This window comes from Anser brachyrhynchus (assembly GCF_964034855.1).
Source record: "Anser brachyrhynchus genome assembly, chromosome: 17".
In the NCBI taxonomy this organism is placed as follows: Eukaryota; Metazoa; Chordata; class Aves; order Anseriformes; family Anatidae; genus Anser; species Anser brachyrhynchus.
This window is the reverse complement of record NC_137710.1, coordinates 1,403,161-1,417,091: the sequence shown is the minus strand read 5'-3', so window position 1 is coordinate 1,417,091 and position 13,931 is coordinate 1,403,161. Positions and strand designations below refer to the sequence as shown.

Genomic DNA, 13,931 nt, shown 5'->3' with positions numbered 1-13,931 from the left:
AGGGAGGGGGGGGCGGGGTTGGCGTGAGGGGACCGGGGCTGAGGTGACGGGGGAGGGACGGAGCGGGGCGGGGGGGTGGGGGCGGCACCGCCATGAGCTCCCCCGGCGGGGCCTTCCCCCTGCACGCCCTCGTGTGGGACAACGACCACCGGCGGCTGGACCAGGAGCTGCACGGCCAGGTACGGGGGGCCGGGAGCCGGTACCGGGAACCGTGAGGGGGCCGGGAGCTGTGGGGAGAGGCTACACGGAGGCCCCGGGCCCACGGGCAGGGCGGCCGGGGGGGGTCGGGGCACGGCCGGGGCCGTGCCCCGACCCCCCCCGGCCGCCCTGCACGTGGGCCCGGGGCCCCCGGTGCCGGCCCCGTGAGGGAAACGGGCCGCAAACCCGCAGCAGAGCTCGAGCAGAAGCAGGGGGATCACGGCTGCCTTCCTCCTCCTCACCGTACGCCGCAGCCCTGACGGCACCCCGCGGTTTACTAACGCTTGCACACAGCACGCTCCCCTGCCGGGTTTTTGGGGAGAATCTTTGGAATGCGGGTGGTTTTTGTCTGATTTCTGTAGTCTGAGTCCTTAACGAGGTCTGTAACCTTCTAATTCTTAGTCATTTGTGTAATCTGAGTCCTTAACGAGGTCTGAAACCTTCTAATTCTTACTGCTTAAAGTCCTTAACCTTATTGGCACGTTACTTCTGTTTATTTCAATAACATTTTGAGCTGGGGCTCTCTATAATCGAATAAGCACCGTTCTGCACCTCGTTCTCCTGAGGCGCCCGCCCCGGTGCAGTGCCCCCACCTGAAACGCTGTGAGGAAACGAGCGACGTATTAAGATGGGATGTGTCTGTCTCGGACTTCCCTCGTCTGCTTTTAAAAGACTTGATTTCGAGTATTCCAAAGATACGTTTCCTCCCGCTCCCTTGGGATAAGCTTCTCGCTGGCGGAGGGGTGCGTGAGGGGATCAGAAGGCACTTGCCAGCTGCACTTGGTATGGCAAAAGTATGGGTAAAATACCTGGTTACCGGTTAACAACAGCAAAAAAAAAAACAAACCACCAGGAGGGCCTTTTTAGAGTCCTCCGCCTGTCAGTGCAGTAGGCATTTCTCTGTAGGAAGGGGGGAAGCAAACGGATTGGTATTCGAGCACTGAAGTGAGAACAGAGCCCTTTAAAATGAAGCTTACCCAGCTGCGTGTGGTCTTTCGAACTGAACGCTGTCAGATAACCGCGTTAACTTGCGTAATAACTTTCCTTTCTTGTTCTGCTATTGACTTTCCCCTTTTCCTTTAGTTGTAGATGCTCTTCTGTTTCAAATCTCTAAGCTAATAGTGAAAAATATGTAAGGTATGAGTATGTTGTGCTTGCATGTTTTTGGATATTTATGCCTGCGTATCTTTTTACTTTTGTTTTTTGGTAACTCGTGCAAAGTGCACTCGGGCTTCATTGTGCTGTGTGTGTCAGTCAAATGGACGCTTTGTAGCTTAACATTTGCTTCTCTGCTTTCAAAAAGTGCTACACAAAATCCGTGTTGTATGGCCTGGTTTCTTGTTTTTTTTGTTTTGTTTTGTTTTTCTTCCTGTTCTGCTGTGTAAGGTTAAATCTTCCACTCAAGCTGTTGACTGTCAATGGTGCAGTGCACGCAGGGTGGAACACCCGTCTGTTCCTGAAAGAGACCGCTTCTGAAGGGAGACAGAAGGGGAAATAATTACAGGAAAAGAAATGAGAAGCATCAGTGAGAGCTCGGTCCTGTTCTGCAGGTCCCTTTTCCTACCATGTCAGTGTATGGGCCCTGTTCTGCTTCTCTTTTTCTTTTGGGGGGGAAGTTAGACTGCAGCGTACTGAGGGCAGAAGGGCAGTACGGCAGCGTTTGAAAACTGAGTTGACTACGCATCACAAACTGCTAAGTGGGAGTATTTAGGGATCATTGACTCCTAGAGTCATGTATTACTAGATTACTAGGCCTAGAGTCAATTATTACTAGCAAGTTTTATTTATGTGACCTCCTCAGTGTGCTGTGATTAACCGCGTTTGATAGAACAGCGTCAGCATTACTTATCTCTTGGATACTCAACAGGATGTTGATCAACGTGACCCGCGAGGCCGGACCTTGTTGCACCTTGCTGTTTCCCTGGGTTACATAGAATCTGCCAAAGTTCTTCTTCAACACAAGGCAGATGTAACTAAAGAGAACGCACAGGGATGGACAGGTAAAGATACCTTTAAAAACAGATATTATGTGTTAATGCTTTTCAGTTGCAGATGTTGTGTTTTGACTGCTTCTATGCTGTGTGTTTTGCTCAGAAAGCAAACTAAAACTAGCTTGTGCCTGGGTTTCTTTCAGTTTTACATGAAGCTGTCAGCACAGGAGATCCGGAGATGGTACATATGATTCTGCAGCATCGAGATTATCAGCAGACCTCTAGGACGCTTGGAGGAGTTCCTGAATTACTCCAAAAGATTAATGAGGTAGTTATTTAGTTTAAACCTCTTACTCCAGACCGTAACTCTGGTTCAAGTTGTTCGTTTAAGTACACTGAAATCAGGAACAGAGATTAGAGCCCCGTTGATCTGAAGATGGGCAATTGTGTTCTTCCTTTCAACGTGCGTATTGCACAGACCCGTGGGAGGTGGAGACTTTTTCTTGACTCTGATTTTGAAGTCCATAGTCATGAAGTCCAGCACTGGAGGATGACTCTTGAAGGTGTTGCTGCTTCTACAGTAAAATAAAGCAAAATAGCTTGTTATAAACCAGCAGTAAGCTGATGTATTTTATGCCTGTTATCGTCAATTTAATTGTTGTAATGTTCATTTATGTCTGAAGTTCTGTTCTTTTTTAGTTTTCCTTTATCTAAAACATTCATGGGAAATGCTATTCTGAGCGTTAGATTAAAACTGTTTTGTGAAATATTCATAGGATATTTTCTTCTTCCAGACTCCTGACTTTTATGTGGAAATGAAATGGGAGTTTACTAGCTGGGGTAAGAGTCCTGGTCATTGTTCTCTCTTCTAAGCAGTAGACAAAAGGACCTGCTCATGTATAAATGTCAAAAGATATGCAGAGACATATATATTTACTGGAATCTTCATTCCCTGCTCCCCAGAATACTTATCTTCAGTTCTCAAAGTAACCTCTTGTATTTCTGTTGCTCAATTGTTCTTTGTTTCTCTCTTTGTTTTTTTAATGGCGGCTTTAACCATTGTCAGAATCGCTGAAGACTTTTTCCAGGATTTTGTTTGTGTATCTTTGGCTATCAATGACTAAGACAGTGATACACGTCTGATGTGTAGATGCACAGACTACTTGGAAGTACTCGCTTTGCTTTTAAAGAAATGAATGCTAGGACTTAGAGCTGACTTCGTTTTCCAAACGGCTATTTATCAGGCTGCTAGGAGACTGGCTTTAACACATTTCACATCTGTCAGTCTGAACCGATGCTTCATTCCTTTTCATGTTAATCTTTTAATTGGAATTAATAGGTTTTGTCCTGTCTAGCTTTGAGAACAATCTTGGTTGCTTCCTGTGGGATAATGCTCGCGGTACTGAGTAATTGATGCATCAGGGATATGGTTTCTGCTTCAGTTCAGGCTTCTCGTGTGCTCCGTGTCTTGAATATTTTATATTTACATGTTCCTTGTTTTCTTTTGTAGTTCCGCTGGTTTCTAGGGTTTGTCCAAGTGATGTCTGTCGCATCTGGAAAAGTGGCGCCAAGTTGCGAGTTGATATCACGTTGCTGGGATTTGAAAATATGAGCTGGGAGAGGGGAAGGCGTAGCTTAATTTTCAAGGGCGAAGGTAACTGTTCTAGCGTGTCTGCACTGTTGATCACCAAATACTGTGTGAACCACAATGGGAAACCCCAGTTTTCCTTAAAAAGACCCGTTGAGGCTGAGTACTGAATTTTAGGAAAGATTTGTATGTATGTTCCATTAGTGTCTTAAAGGTAGTGTTTTTGTGATTTAACATAATGGCTTGGTTTTATTTTTTTTGAGTAAATTTGAGGTGAAAATTTGGTAATAGGGCTAAAATTTTACTTTAATTTACTTCAATTTCGTACTTGCTTTTCATCTGCCCCCAAATAAAATCAGTGAATTAGCAACTGCTGTGACTTGATATACAGTGTATGCTCAGGTTTTTCATTGTGGATTGCTGTTGGTAAGGTGTTTTTTCTTTTAAAATGAGATGTAATATTCCAACAGATACCGGAGGTTGGGCAGAACTAATTGAGATAAATCATGATGATAAGTTCGTTACAACAGAGCGCTTTGAGATTTCCCAACACATGAAGCGTTTGACGCTGGGATCTATGACCCCGAAAAGAAAAGATGTGGAAAGACGCCTTACCTCTCCAATTATTAATACGTGCCTTGATACAAAAAATATTGCTTTTGAAAGGTAAGATACAAAGTTGCTCTCAACAAATAAACACTGCAAGGCTATTGATGGTCATACGCGCAATAATGTTTTAAAGACAAAAATTTCAAACTCATAAAGTATTTTATGGCTAGATCTGAAATTACTTTAAACTTCATGTACCATTAAGTAAAAAACCTATGCTTTGTCAGCTGCTGTTGCTTGGCAAAATGTGCCAGTACTGAAACTAATGGGCAAGAACTTACAGCTTGTAGCTAAATGAGTCAAATCTCACATTAATACTGTAAATTAAAATCTGCCTAGTGTGTCTTTCCATGGTACTTTCTACCACGTTTATCTTCTTTGTTCACTGCACGTGCTTATCCAGGTATCTGTCAGCTTTCTTCAAGCCGTCCTTTTTATGCAGCTCCTCTTGGAGTGTTCTGAGATGCAGTAAAACTACCCCGTGATCACGCTGTCAACAAGTGTTGTCAAAGTGAGATGTATAATCGCAGCCTCTTTCTTCTGAATACTTAGTACTCTCTCAGAGCTTCCCAGAATTAGTCCTCGTGATGTTCAGTGAGCCTTAGTAACTGCAGCATCTCCACATCCAGAAACAAAGATTTCCTAGACAGAAATATTCCTAGCCCTCTGTTCCCCAAATTGTCGTGTCAGATTACTTTTGAAATTAAGCTGCGGCTGCATGCATTAAAAGCTGCTGTGCCCAGGCTGCCAGGCAAAATGCTTCAGTTTTTAGGTTGTCTTCCTCCTCTGTGGCTCAGGTATCCACATCTGAATTTAAAATCTGTGACTAAGCCTCAGAGCTTTGGCCATGTACTAAGAACAGAAGCAGTGCGACTTGCTCAGCTCTGTCGTGGTGCGTGTGTGTGTGCGAGGATGGATTGTCCTGTGTTTATGTCTGGGGCTAATAATCAAATGACTTATCAAATGTTGTTTGTTAAAAGCACTTTTAGTAAAATGGGCTGGGGATTGTGTAGAAATGCAACTGTGTAGACATCTGTGGTATTCACTTTTTGGCAGAACCACCACTGGATTCTGGGTATGGAGGACGGAAAAAGCAGAAGGCGTAAATGGTTACGAAGCAAAGGTAAAGCCTGTTATACACAGCTAAGAAGTCTTACAGCTAACTGCAGTATGATTGTTTTGCCTTTCTTTCCTGAGTATTTCAGGCCCTCAGTTTCCCATCAAGAGCTTTATTGTGTTGCCAGCAGAACTGGGCAGGAGCAAGGAACTTTAAGGGTGCCCACTTTGTGGGAAGGGTGGTGCCTGCGTGCAGGCACATCAGCAGGGGCTTTGGGGGAGAGGGAGGAGCAAAGCATTTCGGCAGCAGAGGGGCAAAAGATTCACTGTAACTCTTAGAACTCCCTTTCAAAAACTAGAATTGAACTTGTTCTCATGTGTTGTCATTCTTTGTCTGTTCAATAGACAAGGAACCCACTGGCAAAGTGCCGTGAGCACCCTCTAGTAACAGTATTGAAGGAAGTCACAGCTTCTTGGTGCCATGAGTTGCATCACGAATTCAAGTAGTAAGAGACTGATGGTAAACTAAAGACCCTGACCATGTTTATGGGCAATACGGTCACTTTGGTCTTTGTGACAGGTTCCCTCGCCAGACACACTTTTGTGAGATATTTTTGAAGATGGCTTCACAGCCTTGCAGTTTTAGGAATTTAAGTATCACAAAATTAAACTTCCTCAAGTCTGTGTTTACTCCAGGTTTTGGAATTTGTGCAATTAAAAATAAATTTTGTAATTTCATTTAACAGAAAAATAAATGCAGAATAGTTTTGTACACTTATGGGAGGGCTTTTCTCACAAGGCTGTGGGACTATTTGGTGGGATGCTGGGGTTCACCAGTGCTCCTGCAGAATTAAACCATGGCTGAATTTCATTTGGAAGGTCTTGCCAGTGACCTCTGTTTAGAAACAGCATTATCTGGCTTTCCTCCCTTGTTCTCGCTGAAGATGTATATCCAGGTGGGGATCCTCTTCAGCAAGCTTGGAAGTGCCTATCAAGTTTTGGATTTGGGTGGGTTAGTTATCTACAAAAGCATATTTAAAATGTGTCAATCTGCTTTCCAAGAACATGGCTGGAAGGCTGAATTCTGCTCCCATTGAAGCCAATGACCAAACTCCTTTGCCTTTCTCTTGGCATAGGATGCTTGCGAGATTAATGCTGTCTGGAGATGCTAAGCTGTATTATTTGTGGGGTTTCGTGTTTTATCAGCTTGCCCAGCAGGTGGCTGCGTAGTTTCAGCCTTAGCACTGGTCTATCAAGCAAATAGTGTGTGGGATTTCCATTATGCCAGAGGGGTCAGAAAAATCAAAGTGCAGCACTCCCTGTTGATCACCAGTATGTTAGAGATCTTTGTAAGGAGCAGATCCACGTCACTTTATTCTGTCTTCCTTAAGGTTCGTGTTCATGGTGTTTTTAGAAAAACGTTGCTTTTCAACCTGTGGTGATTTTTGTCCTCATGCTTTTATTTTTTAGGTGTACATTGCAAACAACGTGAATGTGGTCACGAAAATCAGAACGGAACATTTAACAGAAGAGGAAAAGAAAAGATATAAAGGTAGTTTTTCTATAGGATGACTGGAATTAAGTGCAACATCTTGGCTCTCTGATATCTTCTCTGTGTGACCGCAGAAGAAGCGGTCAGATAAGAACTGAAATACTTTTCTTGCTGACCTTGACCTGCTTAAGTTTCACGTGCTGTTTGTCTGAGGTAGCTTGTTATTTGACTCCCAGCCTACAAATGACCAAATATTTATCCTAGTTGTATTTAGAGGAAAGAGCCCTTCAAAACTATTGAAAGTTTATTGAAAGCTTAAGAAAGCTGCACTTTCCCATGCAATTTTGTGCTCTGGAATGTGTTCATGGCTTTACTTCGTTTTGGCCATGATTACAAGGTTCACGTGAGCTTTGGTTTCTTGGTCTTTTTCTTCATTTCTGGTCCTGTGATTCTTTCCGGTACTTCAACTGGAGTAAGAATGAGTAGCTGGTAACCTCGTATGGAAACACTGCCCTTCATTGGCCTATGTTGGCCAGGAGGGGAGGCACTGTGAACAATGGAGCTATTTGTTCAAGATAGAAACCACTGAAAATTCTTGCCTCTGTTCTGTGTCTTGTATCCATCTTACTCTGTCACATTTAGGTCCTGGGTTTGCCTGATAAAGCTTGCAGGGAACTTGGGCTCTCTCCTGACTGTCTTTGGCTTGCTTCACTTTGGGTTAGAAGCCTCGCTTGTTAGCCTGGTGTGTACTTAAAGCCTACTGCTATTTAATAATAATACAAAACTCCTCCTTCTGTTTTCTGAAGCTGACAGGAACCCTCTGGAATCATTTCTGGGTACAGTGGAGCATGAATATGGTGCTCAGGTGAGTGTCTTTGACCTTGTAACAGGGCACTATAGTGCTGAGATCTGTGCCAATAAGAGTTGTGTGTGTGCAGGGAATCCCTCTTCCTGTTTCCTTAGTTCAGCAGCAGTTTTGATGATGAGGTTTGAATGTTCCCTGAAGAGTCTTTTGTTTGTCAAATGTTCCTGTATAAGTAGCTGGTACTTCCTTCTGAACGCTCCCTTGAAAACGATGTAGAATCTGTTAGCAAAGTAAGAGCTGGGGTTTGATGGGGTATTTAAAACACCCCATCGAAGTTTAGTCTTTAGCGAAGGATTTGAAGTCAAGAAATGCTGCAGTTTGTATGTGCTTTGATTTCTAGCTTTAAAGTATTTGTGTAGGTTTTTCTTGTCTCTAAAATGATTTGAGATTTTTAACCTCAGTAGAAAACAGCTTAAACGTGTGTGCTTGTATTTCTGGCTAATGGCCCTGGTGACTAAAACAGAGAATGAGCTACTTCACAAAAGGTAACTTACAAGTTTCCTGTACTAGCCATTGCCTGTTAATTCTGTACTACTTTGGTCTTTTTTCTGTCTTTCCTTCCAGAGTACAGTCAAGACAACAGAGTATGCCGCAAGTAACAACCCTACTGCTATTACTCTGGAGGAATACTTGGACCCAAACTTTGATTTGAAAGGTAGAGATATAGGAAGACCGAAAGAAGTCACCATTCGAACACAGAAGTGAGAAGTGAAATTTTAACTTTTTCCAATTTCCTTTTTCCCAGTCATTTGATCTCTGGAAACTGTATTTTACAAGTATCCAGTACAGTTTTATCCCCCTTGCAGAATTAATCATAAGAGAGATCTTGAAGTATTCAGCCATGGTCTAATTCTTCTTCCATTAAGCAGAAGAAAGCATTCAGGCTAGTGCTGCAACTTTTAAAAAATCCATCCCTTACATATCGCATCAGTAAGCTCCTATACTTGCCTTTAGCCTGACCAGGAGCGTGGCTGGGTTTCTCCAAGCAGTGACTGTCCTTACTCTTTGTATGAAGGAGGTGAAAATGCTGTGTATTTTACTTTTGCAGTTTCCAAAACTGTCAACTCAGGATGCTTTTACACAACTTACTCTTTCAGGTTTAAAGCAACCTTATGGATGAGTGAAGAATTTCCCTTGTCCCTTATGGAACAAGTCACTCCGATCATTGATCTGATGGCCAGAACTAGTGCTCATTTTGCCAGGCTTAAGGATTTCATCACTCTGGAATTTCCACCAGGATTCCCTGTCAAAATTGGTAATGCGTAGCAATTTTTATTCTAGCATCTTCATTTCCATTCTTTCAGTGGGTTTTGCAATATATATTCACAAAAACAATTTTATTTTTTTACTAGTCATCTTGAACGTATCTAGAACTAAAAACATATATCCATGTTATCTTCTATGTCTGGGATCATTAAATCCAAATTATAGCCAGTACAGAAGTATAATTTTAAAAACAGTATCATTCCAGTACAAATGAGCTGTTGCTAACCCTCTCCTCTTGGCTTGAATGTCTTTGATTTGGTATTTTTACAATAACCTGAGATACAGAGGCAGAGCGAGAATGACTAAGGGCAACTTCTTGGTGAAGTGAGTTGCACTTTGCTTTGTCATCATGTCATGCGGTTTGTGGAATATATTCCATAAACCTGTAAGGGTTTGATGTGGCTGCAGGTGTGAAAGTGAATGTCAGAATTCTCTTTTTGATAGAAATCTTGTACTTTTGGTTTTTTAATAGAAATTCCCTTATTTCATGTGCTGAATGCCCGAATTACTTTTGAAAACGTCAATGGCTGCAGGACAGCTGAGAAAACATCACAGATGGCTGGAGGTGCACAGTGTGATTCAGGTAAGGAGTGGAAATGTGCAGTGATCACATCTTCTTACATTTCTGTCAGTGGAGTGCACAGAAGAGAGATGGTTTAACTGCAGGGAATCAAACAGTCACAGGTGAGAGGAAGCTGCGGTGTACAGCAGCTGATCCCAACTGCGTGACACTGATCGTATCATTCCACTCTGCCCCCTTCAAAACCTGCCTGACTAAACTGAGCTGTTGCAAGTTTTCCCAGGTTTTTTGAGGTCTAAATTCTGGTGCATTAGAGTGATGCTGCCAGCATGAAAGCTATTGTTATGGGAAGCAGAATACAAATTTGTTGTGACAGCTCAGTCTTTGAGAAGAGCGTGGATTACACTTGAGTAGGGTGCTTGTGACTGCATGCATCAAGTGCTGCTCTGTCCTAGGAGCTTTTACAGACCCATTCATTAGGAATAACCTCAGAAGTCAGAGCCACTGCAGTATTTACCTTTTGCACCCTTTTTCTTCCCGTATGGTTTTGTCAGAGTTCAGCCACCTTAGGTAAGAAAGGTCGTATCGTGTCTTAGTGTTGTGCTCGTTTGCCACTTAAGTCTTCCAAAGCGTCTGCGTATATGTAGCCAGGGGGTTTATCTGATTTTTTTTTGGAGCTTAGCATGTATAAACACCCATCAGAATTTTTTGATTAACAACTTGCAGAAACATACTGTGCTGTGTTTCTAAACTATATTTGGCTTCTGTAGGTGCTAATTTCGAGGTTGACCAGTCAGTGTTTGAGATCCCCAAATCTTACCATGTCCAAGATGATGGTAGGAACATACACGTGCAGGATGAAGATAACGAGATCATGCAGTTTGCTATTCAGCAGAGTTTGTTGGAATCCAGTGGAAATAAAGTAAGTATGCTGTAAGCTGCTCAGTGCAGATTTGACAGGTTTCACAATGCAGCAATAGCTGCATCTCTGAACTAAACCAATGTGTGGAAAGCGTTGTGTAGGGTGGATTTTTCCAAGAACCTCAGAGGAGGAAAAAAATACAGAAATGCATTTCAAAGAAGAAATAAGAGTGATTTAAAGCTTTTCTTTCAGTTATTTGCACTACAAATCTGTTAACTCCTGTGGAATTGTCCCTCTTTTTCCATTTCTAGGAAGTGGGGATGCATTCCAATGGAGCAGTTGCCTATCCGCAGGACTTCAATATACAGTATCAGAGGTAACCAATTGTTTTTTTCACATCAAAAATGCTGTGGTGGAGCAAAAATACTTCTAAAAGTAGTATGAGGCAATTCTGCACTTCTAATTTTTTTCCCCTGGAGACAGGTAACAGACATTCAGAATTCAAGGTCTCTTTTCCTGTGCTGCTTCTAATTTTTACTTTTTCAAGAAGCGAGAACTCTGAACTGGGCTTCCCTAGTTTATATTCTGTGTCCCTTTAGCTCAGCTCCAGGACTGGCCTGCACACACAACTGATTCTTCACCCACCAAGTAAACACATCCCTTCTGCTCTGCTCTTAAAACTGCAATTGGTCCCTCTGGCTCAAATGTTTTTATATTAAATACTGCCTCTTCAAGGTGGCTCTTCTTATTTTCAAAATCATTATGTATGTAATCTTTTAAAACGCGGTAACCTATATTGAGCGGACCGTTGGAAGTCTGCTACGGTATTCGTGGGGTCTTCCCGCAGCTAAGTGTGAAGAAATCTTTGTGTGGTGAAGAACTGCAACCTCCTGGCTCTTTTGTGTATGGAAATTGTTACCTTTAAACTGTGAGGGAATACTTTCAGAAGCCTGTTGAAAACTGTTAGTATGTATGAAAGATTCTGAGGAACCTTCAAAGAGCAAGTTTTACATTGGGAACTCTGTGTCTGTTAGAACAACTGCTCTCTTATCCTGAGAGCTGCTTTCTGCCCTTTGAGAGAGCAATTTGGGTTTGCAGTTTGAATACAGTTGCTAGGGAGGATCATTGCAGGAGGAAACATGAAATGAGCTCGCTCTCTCTTGCTACTTGAAGTTCTTTTTCTTTCCTCAGGGCACTGCAGGAGAGCTATCTAACAAGCACAGGTAATTCATGCTGCAGCACCCCTAGTGAACCAAACAGTTTTGAAAAAGACTTGCAGCTTGCCATGGAGCTGTCCGTCCGAGAGCAGGAAGAACGGGAGAAGCAACGCCGTGAAGAGGAAGATGCAGAGCTTCAGCAAGTTTTACGGCTTTCTCTTGTGGAAAAGTAACTCCTTAGTGATCTCCTGAAATAAGGATGACCAAATTTCAGTAAAACTGAAAGCTTTCAGAGCTCTCAGTCTGAAGACCACTCCTTGATTGCTTAAGTAAAGATTTCACCTGCCTTCTTAGTTATCATCATCATCAGCTACAACAGCTGTTGTATTATTTTTTATTTTTGAGGGAGTTTCAGAACATGGGCATCTGCATTTGGCTGCCCAACTGTGCAGCCTTAGCTGTGAAGTAAGTTTTTACCTACGCATATTTATTGAAGAGCAGGTGGAAATTTTGCTTAGCATCAGGATTTAAGATTGCAGTAGAGTTTGAAAACCTGATTTATGGGGAGTTCAAGAGGGAAACTTCATTACTTACCAAAGAAATACTCATCTGCTTAGTCACTTCTGAATAATTCAAAGCCATTGTCTCTTCCTTTCAGTTGTTATGTGGAAGAGTATCTATATGCATTTTCACACACATACACCTACAGTAGCTTCTCATGCTGACGGTATACCATGCTGACAGACATTTTCTGTTAGTTTTGTTTATATGTGATTTTTTTCTTCTCTAGTTACTGAGATTTTTTATCATGTGCTCCTGCTTAAGAGGAATAATTTTATACTTGAACAGCTAATCCAAGCTCAAGATTAAACCAGTGCTTTCTGAAATAGGACAAAACAAGTAGCCAGTAAAACTTTAGATCCTAAAATGGGACCATCTGCCTAGTAAAGTAGCAGTTTCTGCAGTGATTCAAAACCAGCTAGTTCCCATAGCCAGAGGGCAGCAAGAAAATAAGTGATAGATCCAGGTGCTTCTTGAGATCACTCCGTGTGTGTGCATGCGCGTGTGTGCGTGCCTGTATATGGGTGCTAACTTCAAATAGGAGAAACTTCAGGTGAAATTTTAATGTATACTTATTGGAAGATGAGTTTTAATTTTGTCATCTGAAAGGGAAACGTGTGTTGCTTTTTAAAATCCAAATGCTTATCCTTCATGTGAATACATATATTTTTTATCTGAGTCTTTTTATTGATTTTAGAACAAGCCAATATGACTCCGCTCACTGAAATGGTGTTGTAACAATTCCAAAATACATTTTAACCAGCTTTCCTCAGGTCTTTACACATAGGGTATATTCGTAGCTATTTTATCTGCACTTCTGTCAGCGTTTACAGTACTTACACTGTGACTCTCGAGTGCACTCCACAAGTACACAATGTATGTACGCCCACAGGAAAGCCTTATAGTAGTTACATGTGAGCAATACTCCTCAGTTCTGGCTGGCAGAAGGGCGAAGAACCTATGGTACATCTGGTCTGATCTTGCTACCTAATCCTGCACTTACTCCTTGAGCAAAACAGGGCAGTTCTGTGTGACCAACGATTAACTAGTTTAAAATCACTCTGAAAGAGACTTGATCTTAACTAGGGAGATGGTTGGTAACTTAGAACTCCATTTTAAACCAATAATCCATTGTTTTATGTAGCGGGCAATTAAAATTCAGTGTACAGTAGAACTGGTATATCTGCACCATGTTTGTTTAATGATACAGCTTGCAACCTTAAATAGCTTATTGGGTGTCTGCAGGAATGCTGAACGCGACTGTCTTGCACAGGGGCAGTGGTCTGTGTTGGAACCGCATCTGTCTTTACAAGGAGGATTACTTTGACTTTCTCAATTGCAAAAGAGGGAAAAAGCCTTGCATTGAGCTCTTGACAAAGTCATGTGGTAGAAGGTGAAATTATGTTTGTTTGTTTTTTCCTTCAGCGGAAATAAAGAGTGCTGTTGCCTTTGTAAGAGCATCTGTCTGATGTTGCTTTTTTTTTTCTATGGAACATCTCAAAGGTTACAAGGAAAAAATAACATTTCAAGCTGCTTTCCTTTGTTCTGTATGTCGTAAACTGAAGACCGAGCTGTTTCAGTTCAAGTTTTGTTACGTTCCTTCTTCTTTGCTTGGCACTTAAAAAATAATAAAAATTCTGCAACATTTCCATCTTGCCTTCTAAAACAGAAGGTTCCTCTTTCTTAGTATAGGTGCTGTTTTTCTTAACCCCTGCCTTGCATCTTACAGCATGGGTAAAAATCATCCCTGAGCCTCTGTGCAGTATCTTTACGTTACTTTCTTCCAGGGCATACAATGCTACACTACGCACGCTAGTATTTTTTTC

At 42.1% G+C, this 13,931-nt stretch overlaps 1 protein-coding gene across 2 annotated transcripts; it reads left to right on the top strand.

Annotated features, from left to right (window-relative positions):
- Nucleotides 1-13: 13 nt before the first annotated feature.
- ANKRD13A (ankyrin repeat domain 13A) lies at nucleotides 14-13,564 on the top strand. Of its 2 annotated transcripts, none has more exons than XM_080559270.1 (15): nucleotides 14-179; nucleotides 2,066-2,198; nucleotides 2,333-2,457; nucleotides 2,924-2,969; nucleotides 3,640-3,783; nucleotides 4,188-4,383; nucleotides 5,383-5,449; nucleotides 6,853-6,934; nucleotides 7,681-7,739; nucleotides 8,304-8,440; nucleotides 8,837-8,994; nucleotides 9,478-9,588; nucleotides 10,296-10,447; nucleotides 10,699-10,763; nucleotides 11,579-13,564. In XM_080559270.1, exons 1-15 carry the CDS (start codon nucleotides 93-95, stop codon nucleotides 11,775-11,777), a joined length of 1,761 nt encoding a protein of 586 aa, XP_080415396.1. In that variant the 5' UTR covers nucleotides 14-92; the 3' UTR covers nucleotides 11,778-13,564. The 2 variants fall into 2 exon arrangements, with proteins under 2 accessions (XP_080415396.1, XP_080415397.1); XM_080559271.1 differs by lacking the exon at nucleotides 14-179 and adding an exon at nucleotides 1,287-1,335.
- The last annotated feature ends 367 nt before the right edge of the window (nucleotides 13,565-13,931 follow it).

What these genes read in the sequence shown, in the direction of transcription:
- ANKRD13A (XM_080559270.1), top strand. Translation starts at nt 93, where the DNA reads ATGAGCTCCCCCGGCGGGGCCTTCCCCCTGCACGCCCTCGTGTGGGAC. An exon ending in AAAAATATTGCTTTTGAAAG is followed by an intron (nt 4,384 to 5,382) that starts GTAAGATACAAA and finishes ACTTTTTGGCAG; the next exon opens with AACCACCACTGGATTCTGGG. An exon ending in TGGAATCCAGTGGAAATAAA is followed by an intron (nt 10,448 to 10,698) that starts GTAAGTATGCTG and finishes TTCCATTTCTAG; the next exon opens with GAAGTGGGGATGCATTCCAA.